Source organism: Anas acuta, chromosome 26, assembly GCF_963932015.1.
Source record: "Anas acuta chromosome 26, bAnaAcu1.1, whole genome shotgun sequence".
Classification (NCBI taxonomy): domain Eukaryota; kingdom Metazoa; phylum Chordata; class Aves; order Anseriformes; family Anatidae; genus Anas; species Anas acuta.
In genome coordinates, this window is record NC_089004.1 from 4,574,609 (window position 1) to 4,585,421 (window position 10,813).

Consider the following 10,813-nt stretch of genomic DNA (forward strand, 5'->3'; position numbering starts at 1 on the left):
CTTGAATGTGAGTAAAGCTAAATTACTTTGTAGTCTGTCCCTAGCCCCTGCTAGGTCAGGGCTCTTTAGAGTGCGAGGGATATTTCCTGCCTTCCTGTGCTCTGCTATGCCATTAAAATGGAGTACGTCCTGTGTAACCAGTTTTTCTTCTGCATTTTCCATTAAATAGATGTTTGCTTTTTATAATAACACAAGTGCCTTCTGATTAGTCGTGTTACATGATCTGTTATCTTCTTCCTGAGGTTTCAGCTCTTACAAATAGAGGAGAACATGCTGCTCTTGGACTCTTTGTGTGTGCAGCCCAGGGGTGTGCGAGAACGGTGCCTATTGTTTCCATAAACCACTGGGGAAGCACAGTGCTGCTGGAGCTGGTCTGCTTATTTCAATTCCCAGTCAGTATCTGTGCACCGTCCTGCACAACTGTGACTGGATTTAGGTCCAGGATAAACAACCACAGGGATCTTCCTTTCTTCCTGATGCTCTTTAACCTGACAAAAGTTGCAAATTAGCTAATGAATTTCAGCCTGATTGGCCTAGGCACATTCACCACTTTGCGTCGTCAAATTATGCTGTACATTTTTGACAGATCAGGTAATTACCTCTGTACCAGTATCAATGAACTGTTGCTCTGTTTCCATTTGAGCTCATTTGTTCCTCACTGGCAGGAATGACGACGACGCCAGCCCCTTCCCAGCAGCACCGTCAGCCCACCGTCAGCCCTCTCTCGTTGAGCGCAGACTCGAGGCGACCACAGTCACAGCAAATGTCTCCTACGCTTTCCCCTTTGTCACCAATTACTCAGGTAGGACCTCGCTTGGAGAATTACAATATTTGGTCACAGATGAATTGTTTTACCCTACCTAGGGGAGGGAAATGACTGTAACTTCGTCTTTCTTGTTCTGTAATCTTTAAATGTGTTTGTTAATCTGTACCTTAAAAAGTGAGAGGTTTGTAGAGGACACAGATTTTACTTTGACTTTTCTAAATCCTTGGTAAACATCAAGACACTTTTCTTTTGAAGACATTGTCCATGAAATTTGGAAGACATTTTTCTAATCCATATGAGAAGCACACTTAGCTTTTAAAATTGATTTCATAAGTACAATTCCACAACTGACTAGGTTGTCAATTCCTCATCTGGACATTCAATTGGGTTTTTGTTTATTGTACCCTGAAGGTGATATTAAGTCCCTTGAAACGTATTCTTGAGTGTCTTTAAACCTTTAGTTAACATTTAAAAATGCAAGATTGACTTAGTGTGGATCGCTTGATGTGAAACTTGACATGCTTGGGGAGTTAACCTGCCAGTGTGGATGATTTTAATTTTTCTTTTTAAGGCCGTGGCAATGGATGCGTTGTCTCTGGAACAGCAGCTTCCCCCATATCCGTTTTTTACCCAGACAACTTCCCAGCAACAGCAGCAGACCCAGGTGGCAAGTACCCTGCCTCAGAATACTCCTTTAATGCAGACCTCTGGTTTACAGCGAGGAACACAACTCCCCCCACTCTCCGTCACGGTACCTTCTACCATCCCGCAGTCACCTCCGGGTAGCCAGACCCAACCATCAATGGGAATAGACATCAACTCGGTAAGCTGGGGCAGAGCTGAAAAAGATAAAGCTTTCATTTTGAAAACGTAGCATCAGGGTTCAAGCTGGACAGCCCTTGTGATAGGTATACTTCTAGGTGGAGTCTGAAGTAGAATGGTTTTGATTTAATCCATCTTCAAATGCTTTACAGACAGAATTTGGTTTTCGGGTGTGCTTACGGTGGCCGTAGTTTCATAAAATGGTGTCACTTGTGACTTCACGTTTAATTAGAGCAGCCTGAATCCTGGATATCAGCATTTATTTCACACCTTGCTGCTGTTGCGTTGATACTTTTTCAGGCTGTTAAATGTAATGCACCACCAAAGTACTGTAGGCTCAAGGAGTTAAGGGAACTTTGATCAAGAAACCTGCTAACAAGCAGTTTCCCGAAGTTGGAAAGAGCCAGGCACCTTCTATATTTGGAAAGCTTTCATTTAAAGGATTTATAGAGCATACATTATTATCCCCCAAAATTGGATTTGTAGCTGCTTTCAGATCCTGATAAGAAGTGGAGTATATACCTACATAGTAGTGATGATTTCTGGGCAGATTTCTTTTTGTGCTGGTTGTGCCATGGTTTGTTGTGAAATGTTCTCTCGCTCTCTGCATATAAAGGTCCAGAATAGAGAGCAAGACCAGGGTAACAAGTTAGCTGGGGCAGAATTTCACAGCTCCTTCTCTGGTCATTCTGCCCCTGCTCTATCAGATCTCGGTTGCCTGACCTGTAGTGTCCTCCTGGCAGTGTTATAATGACAGTAACTGGTTAGATAATAGGCAGAACTCATTCTTTATTGATCTAGCACTAGACCATGGATTTCATTTGTGGATGAAATTTTAATGATTTGTGCTGGTAAGTGCTTCTTGAAGGAAGCTGCTTCCCTTTCAGGATTAGAAGGGGAAGAAGGAGGCCAATTCCAGCAGTGGAAAGGATACCGAGCTACTCAAAATGTGTCCAAATGTGTTGATTCTAACACTTAGGTAGTTACCAGTACAGATGATTTTCATTCTTCGCTTTCTGTGTTGCTTTCCTCCTCCTAAACTTCTTTATCACCTTAACTTTTAGGGTGCTATGCTTATCTTTTAAAGCAACTGAAATTGCATATAAATAAAGTTCAAAGCTAGCTTATCACAAAGCCATTTGAGCGGTGCTACAGTCTCACTGACAACTCCTGTGCAGGTTTTTAAAGCAGCATTGAAATTCCTTTTGCTGTGGTTTGGATTTCTGTTTGAAGTTCATTAGTAGCAATGCATAATATATAAAAAGGTTAAGATATTTTCTTGAGATCTGTAGAATTTGATGCCAAAAAGCATTGGTAGTACAGCATTCTCCTGCACTGCATAGCTATCTGATTAAATTACTCCTTTTCTTAGATTATTGGATTGCTTGTTTCCCTCAATCATCGGTAAATTTCTAAGGGAAATATAATAGGAATTGCTGTATTTAGTTTACATTAATTCCTGCAGCATTCTATTCAAATGCCTTTGAGATTTTTAATTTGTTCAAGCCTAGGGTTCTTTATGACCAACAAAAAGGTAAATCTTTGACAACGTGTTCTCAGGAAGACTGAGAACAATATAAACATAACTAACGTTAAACCTGCAAAACGTAGCCTGAATTTTCAGACAGTGTCTGTTCCATGTCCTGGGGTGAAATGCAGCTTTGAGAAGGATTTTGGTCTTTGTGGTTACGCACTTTGATCTTGATAACACAGCGAGGCTGTTGAAGATGAGGCAGGGTGAGGTGAGACGGATTTCCAGAGTGCTGTAAACACAGGTTAAGAATGTGTGGGTATGGCAATCGAGTTTGACTTGAAAATAGCCCCAGATTTCAAGACTGCTTTTCCTTAAATAGTTGGCTGACAAATTTTTCTTGTAATTGAACTCAAAGCACTGGGAAAAAAATATGTAAATAGTTTTTGGTTGTACGACAGCCCAGCCCTGCTCTTAGATCTCAGCCAGACGAGCCCAGCGCCAGTACCTTAACTTTCTCCTTTTTGCGGCATTGTTCACAGTAATCCTGTCTTCATGTATAGCCAAGAGTTGCTGAAGAGGATGGTTCTCCCAGCTTCCTCAAGCTGTGTGCGCCAACAGTTGATAACTTTCCAGCCTTCCATCAATCCCATGGTCTTTAATTCTGTGTTGTTCTGTAGGCTTCACTCCAGCAGTACCGCAGTAATGCTGGCTCCCCAGCCAACCAGTCTCCCACCTCTCCTGTCTCCAATCAAGGCTTCTCTCCTGGCAGCTCCCCTCAAGTAAGGGACTCTGTGCTTCCACAGGCCTTGCTTCTCGTGTTTGTTTTTAGTTGAGTCTCTCCATTACTGACCCATAGTTGCCTCACTGTAACTGTATGTGCCTCATGCATTCCTGGTGTCTCATCTTGTTTGCGGTTTCATTCAGTTCCAGAGTTTATCAATAGCTGGTGAATTGCCTTTTGATTGATCAAAGCTACTCGCTTGAGCACTGTTGACACAGGTATTTCTGTGGGGTGTGTAGTGGACAGAACCTCCAGGTAGAGCCCTTTCAATTAGCAATATTGTGGAGGAGCTGACAGATGAGGCTGGGAGGGCAGGGGAGAAAGAGAGGGAAGCTTTTTAAGTGCCTTCTGTAGCAGGAAAACTTCCTGCAGCACTAAATCTCACTTGTACGGCCACAAGCATTTACATCAGGACCTTTTTCACATGGGAACATACACTTGGAAAGAAAACATTGTAGAAAATGCTCTTAAAATAAGCAACTTGTGGCTTGAAAGTAACGGGTTAGTGAAAATGCTGTCTTGCATGCCACCTGGTTTTTCTTCCTGTGTATGTATATCCGTACATCCACGTGTCCTATATGCAAGTCTTAGCTCAGTGTGTGTGTAAACCTGTGAAAGGGAATTTTTATCTGCCAGTTGCAAGACAATTAAAAATAAGCCTTCTTTAAGGGTGCCCTAATTGTAAGGGAACCGAGTGCGTTTTCAGTACAAAAATAATCTGATGTTCCTGAAATAGATCCACATGGCTGCCCCTTTCCCAAATCTCACCTGTAGAAGCAAGGTGAGCAAAATACTTACAGAGTATCACAACAGAGTCTGAAAATACATTTTCTGTTTCGTCGTTTAACGTTTAAGGCTGTAAGGAGGTAACCCCTACCTGATTCCAAAGCAGAAGCTTCGTCTCTCCTTGCCATTAGCCAGAGACAGGTCACTGGTAAGCTCAGTAAGAGATCCGAGTGTCAGGACTGTCTGGATTTTCTTAACCCTTGCTTAATTGCTTCTTAACTTCTTCCTTCTGCCTGCTTCTGCCAGTTCTGCTGTGTTCTGTGTGTGGCTCAGAGGAAGCACGCAACCTTACTTCTCTAGGCTGTCACCTAGAGCAAAGCTGTTGCCAGTCTTGCTGCAAATTCTCAGGTCAAGTTGTCACTTGGGCAGCACAGACGATTTTGATTTTGCATTGATTTTCTTTCCCCCTTGACTTCTCAGTAACTCTTGGTTTTATCCACAGGCTTGTTGCCACTGGTCAGTCCGAAGTACTGGAGTGCAGGGAGTGAAGGCTTGGCTGTAATTTTACTTGCTGGGCCTGTTTTACCCTGTAAACTCTCACTTATGTTCTGCTATTTTCAAGCGGGACACTGGAAGTCATGCAAAATGAGAAGGGTTTATTAATACTACTTAACTTCAGCATTGTCCTCTTTAAAAGTATCCACACACTTCTCTACTTTGGCTAGAATAAAAACTCTGTAGCTTTCCTACCTTTATCAATAAACCAAAAGGTAGCAGTGGAGAGTGAGTCGCCTGTGGCAGTGGACTTTTGGGGCTGGAAATACAGGTGTGGAGAGAAGCAATGGGGAAAGAAAAAACTGGGTTGTGATTATGGGGGCAGCTCCCAAATAGCAGGATCCATTAGTCTGCAGAATAATCTGCCACGAGTGAAAGCAGATTGGTTCCAACAGCAGAATGTTCCCGTTGTGGCACAGTCTGGCACTGGCTGGTGAGAGTGGAATAAAGTAGGTGTGACCGGGTTAGACATCTCCCACTTGCTCCTGTTTCTCCAATTAATTTTAGGTTAAATCACTCTGCAGTGAATCAGTGTGATGTGAGTGACATGCTCTAAAAATAGAGATCTGTGGTTTGATTTTTATCACATACGGTTCATTCACCAGAAGCTTTTTTTTTTTTTTTTTTTTCATCTTTCCACATCTCCAAATCTATTTGCTCTTGTGTGTGAGCTGTTTGTTTGTTACATGAAGGTCTTCCTGTTCAAACACGACTCGGAAAGCTCTGCTTGTAGTTCTCAGCTTTGTGTTTGCATGGCTTTTCACTGACGGTGGCTTGTTTATTACTACTGTGCTTTTCTCCTCTAACACCTGGCATACACTTCCAATTAGATAGAAATCTGCTTTTTTTTAGCAGAATGGCTGAATACTGGAGAATATGGTATGTATTTTAGACGAATAATTTAAGCCAGAGGTTGTGTGGTTTTCTTTTTTTCCTTGCAGTCACCACATCATTAACCCAAGGAGATGTACTGTTGACAAAACAGACCTCATCTAGTGTTTCTGTAGGAGATGGTGTTAGCAAGATGTTTGTCGGAGTTGTCAATAAATTATTTTAGGGCTCCGAAGTGTTGAAGTAATGACATTTCCAGTTGGTTTCCTTTGGGAGATTCAGTGCTTAAAAATGTAATAACTGGTGTATTTCAGGGCTGAGGGAAAACATGGGCTTGTAAGGTTTGTTAGGGGTTACCAAGGTAGACTTGCACAAGTTTTGGTCTCCCGTTCATTATTTTTCTTGTAGCCTAAACTTTTTAGCTTGGGAGCAATGCTTAGTGGAATGCAGGAATCCTAGGTTTTGCCCTATGTCTGAAAAGCTCCTGTAAAAATGAAACGTCAAAAATTAAATGGGAAAAAAAAAAAACATACCTTGGTTCTCTTTGGAGCTCTCAAATAGAAACTGTATTTCTAGTGCTGGTCCAAACCAGCTTCGATTTACATCGAGTATGTGACATACTGAAGTGCAAGTTTTTTGTTAGGGAGTGTTGTAAAACATCACACAGTCCCAAAGCAGAGTCTGCTGCTTAAGATGGGAATGATTTGCCCATGATAGTGAAACTGCCTGGTCCTGAGCTGCTTGCTTGAGTTAGCTCTATGCTCTCTACGCTGTTTTTTTTACGCAGCACATGCAGCAGGTTGAACAGTGTGGAGTTTGAGTAGCCATCAAAACATGCCAATCAAGGTGTAGCAGGGCAACAAGCAAGATGTCAGTGGTTTGAAGAAGGAAAGTGCTTTTGTTATTATTTTTTTTGAGTATAACCTCGTAGCAGGGCTTTGCTTTCCTCTCATCCAGTGCGATGTGCTCTTGTGATGTTTGGTTTCTTCCTCGCAGCCCCGTCTCACGGGGATGGAGCAGCCCCCGTGGTGCTGAGGACCAGTGGTAAATGGGAAGAGGCTCCAAGTTCCCAGTTTCACCTCTTTCCGAGGAGGGCACTGAGTAGGGCGTTAAGCTGCAAAGCTGTCATTTCTGTTCTGCAGTCACAGCTGTGACACATCATACACACACAGGAAAGTGAACTCAGTGAATCAAAATCATACTTTTGTCCAGAAAAACCCATTCAGGCCCTATTTAGTCAGTTGTAAGGAAGAGGTGGCTTCATTCAGTTAAACCCTTCCTTACTGAGAAGTCCCTGTATGATCTCTGACAAAGATCTGGAGGCAGTTTGCTGCTATTCCTGACCCCGACAGTGTCACGCTTCAAAGCGCAGCCCCTCGGAGGTCCGTGAGGTTTGTGTTTCAACTTCCTGACACTCTCCAGCAGCGCTGTTCTGCAGCAAATTTCTCTCTTCTCCAAGTGCATCCGAACCCTGCCCACACCCTCGCGTGCAGCTGGTGGAAAGAGCTTCGCAGTGATGCTCCCAGCAGTTCTGGGATCAAACAGGATCTGCTCAGCAAGGAGCTGTGCAGCACGCGCGGCTCAGGTTGAACTTCAGCGACCTTCCCTCACAGAGCCCTGTTCTTGGGCTGTGAATTCCTCCCTTGATGCCACATTTATCCAAAAACGTCTGTCTGATGTGATAGCTGAGGGCTCTGGCTGGAGGTGGGAAGGGTTTTACTTGCTTTAAAAAGAGCAGATTATTATTTCTTTCATGATAGTCTCCTCTCCTGGAGGGTGTCGGTAGTTTTGTGCAAGACTTTCCTTTTTTTCCTTGCATGCAGCCTGCAAATAAAACCGAGATATGCTTCTGATGTAGGAGGAGAATGCTTAAAACGTGACGTGCTGTTTGCTGAGATGATTTTCATGTTCACTGTTGTGGACATCACCCCGTGTTTCTGAGTTTCTTGATCTTTGTTCAGTGTTTCTGGCTGGTGTAACCGTCCTTGTGCCTCCTAGGCTTCTGCTTAATTACACACACTGCTTAGGTTTTTAAGGAGAAAATTTGTAGCCTTCTTCTTTTAATGTGCAGATAAAACAGCTGGAAAATGCTATGCGAGGTATTTAACTCCACGAAAATCAGCTCTTATGCACACCATCTTTTATTGATGCTCCGTTGTGAGCTTGCTTGTGGTGGTTTGAAATAAGGAGCGATCTCTTTGTGATTTTTCTTCTTTGTGGCAATTCTCTGGGGTAGTGCTGAGCATTATTAAAGTATTGTTAAAATATTGACCTAAAATTCTTGGTCACCTCTAGAATAACTTGTAAACGGTGGAGAATCACTGGTAAATGATTGCCATGCTACAGCAGAGAGTAAAATTAGTAAGGCTGTACAATTCCTCCTGTCCTCCTTGTCTATGAACTTCCATGCTCTGCTGGGCTTTTCTCGTTAACTTTTCTGATCTCCAGCTAAAGTGAAATGACTGTAAAACGTCAATTTTGTTCTGGCATGTTGTTGTCTCGGTGAAGCTGGCTGTTGAGCGGACACCAGGCTGCGGAGGCAGTGAGTTATCACCAGCACGCAGGTCGTGGCTCAGCTTTGCATCACGTTTTGAACGTGCAGTTTGGTTCTGTCTGGGTTCGTCTGTCACCAAAACAAAGAAGTTCACCAAAAAGCTGCAGTTGCAGAGCGATTTTTTTTATTTCTCGTCTTACCTAGCGCACTCGTCTGTACTCATAAATCAGAAGTTTTGTGTTGTATGTCCTCCGTGAGGCAGTTTGTTTGGTTTACCTGACTGTATCTTTGTGCTTAACAAAAGGCAGCGTAACGTGGAAGGATTTGTGTGGTGGAGGGAAACGCTGAATATTTACGGACGTGGTGGTGGTTAGTGGCTGGTAATAAAACGGGGCACTGCTAACTAACTTCTGAGAAGCATCGGTTGGAAGGCTCGAGTCACTTGCACGCCGTGGGTACCTCTGTTTGTGAGATTTTTGCACCATAAAGACTCTGTTTTGTTTTCAGCATTCTTCCATTCTGGGGAGTGTATTTGGTGACTCCTATTATGATCAGCAGATGACAGCTAGGCAGGCTAATGCCCTATCCCATCAGGTGAGCAAATTCATCTCAGATTTTCAGCTATGTTTCGGCCACTTTCAGCTTAAAGTAAATATAATTCAACTTCTGATAATTTTCTGTGATAGCACATTTTGTCCTTTTAAGTTTACCTCTCATTTTTAGTTTGCAATACTTAGGGATTTCTTTTCCATTTTTTTTCTCCCCATTCTTCTTTCCCCTTTCCTCCCTCTTAGCCAACAGAGCAGATGTTTTTCAAGGTGTTCTGCCAAGATTATTGGATTAGAAATAATGAAAATAAATAAATATGGACGTTTCTGGCTGTAGCCACATTTGGGAAGGGTTCACGTGTATGTGCTAACAATGTTTACTCCTGAAATTGGCAAACAACTCATGTACAGTACCAAAACCTAGCAGGCAGACCTGCACCCTTGTTGCTTTGGCCAGCCAGTGCATTGATTCATTCAGCTGTTAAATATGCTCTGGTAGCAGATAAAAATGAGATGGCTTCTGAGAGGCAGCGCTTGATGGGCAGATACCTGAGTTAATGGCACGAATTGTTTCATTTATTTATTTATTTTACCTTGCTTTAAAGCTACCTTTTCTTTTCGTTCTTCTGATATTGAAAGCAACAGTTTTATTTTGGCATCCATTCTCCCCTCATTTCCCTGCACTCTGAATTTGGCAGTGAAGTATTCTGGAAAGTTGAGTGAAAATAGACCGTATTTTGATCAACAAAACCTAAAGATGAATTTGTTTGCCTGTCTTTCTCAACTCTACTTCCCATAACTTGAGCTTTGTAAGTTATTTTTTGCTGTGTTCCTTGACGGTTGGAAGTAACAATTTCCTTTGTACCTTGGTCTTCAGCTCGAACAGTTTAATATGATAGAAAACGCCATTAGTTCCAACAGCCTGTACAGCCCTTGTTCCACCCTGAACTACTCCCAGGCAGCCATGATGGGACTTACCGGCAGTCATGGCAGCTTGCAGGACTCGCAGCAGCTGAATTACTCCAGCCATGGAAACATCCCCAACATCATTCTTACAGGTAAGGGCACTGCAGACTTACCAGATGGGTAAAACCATCCCGGTGCTGGATTTTATCTTCGTTGTGCAACGTTAGCAGTGAGCCAAGAGAGGAAAAGGGTACTGCCACCTTTGAAGGTGGTGTTTCGCCTTGTGTAAATGTTCCTGTTATGGTCTGGAGTATTTCCTGAGTGCCAGGGAGCCTGATGGCTCTTGGTTGATCCCAGCGAGCAGGCAGAGCATGCAGCAGCAGCACTAATTGCCTTACAGAGCTCCCCTGCCTCTGAAGTTGCTGCATCCTGTGCCTTAGTGAGGGAGGAGCTGTGAAAGCTGAACTTTTTCCTCTGCTGCTCCGTTCAAGCTTGCCAACCGCAGGATTTTTTACTGTTACATATGGTAGCGAATCTGGTCACGGTTGGACATTTGGAAACAGTTTCTGCACGGATCACTGAGAAAACGGTAGCGTAATCCGTATTTCAGCCCAGGACTCTTGCTGATTAGAGTCATGTAAATTGGGGTTTTTGTTCCTAAACCTAAGGGGGAGAGAAGCTAAAGTGACACCAGTTCGTAGCCCCCAAATGTCCATAGACGAACGCTGCTTTGTGGTGGGTCATTACGATGACTTTGAAATGCTCTGACGAATCTGTAATTCATCCAGCTGGAGATGAGGATAGATTTTTCTTGTCTGAACTCTAGCCTTCCATAAAGTATTCCAGGATTTTTGCAAGCTGTATTATCACTTCATCTAATTTTTCTGCCTGGAGAATACAGATTTGCTAA

General features: G+C 43.1%; 1 protein-coding gene across 3 annotated transcripts in view; it reads left to right on the top strand.

The window, feature by feature from the left end:
* CRTC1 (CREB regulated transcription coactivator 1) overlaps positions 1-10,813 on the top strand; it is a 52,634-nt gene that overhangs the window by 30,846 nt on the left and 10,975 nt on the right. For 2 of the 3 annotated variants that reach the window (XM_068661747.1, XM_068661748.1), the window contains 5 exons: positions 666-802; positions 1,338-1,589; positions 3,740-3,841; positions 8,957-9,043; positions 9,875-10,055. In XM_068661747.1, the coding sequence (XP_068517848.1) occupies positions 666-802; positions 1,338-1,589; positions 3,740-3,841; positions 8,957-9,043; positions 9,875-10,055 (759 nt within the window). The remainder of the gene's footprint in view (positions 1-665; positions 803-1,337; positions 1,590-3,739; positions 3,842-8,956; positions 9,044-9,874; positions 10,056-10,813) is intronic. The other variant, XM_068661749.1, reaches the window with a different exon arrangement.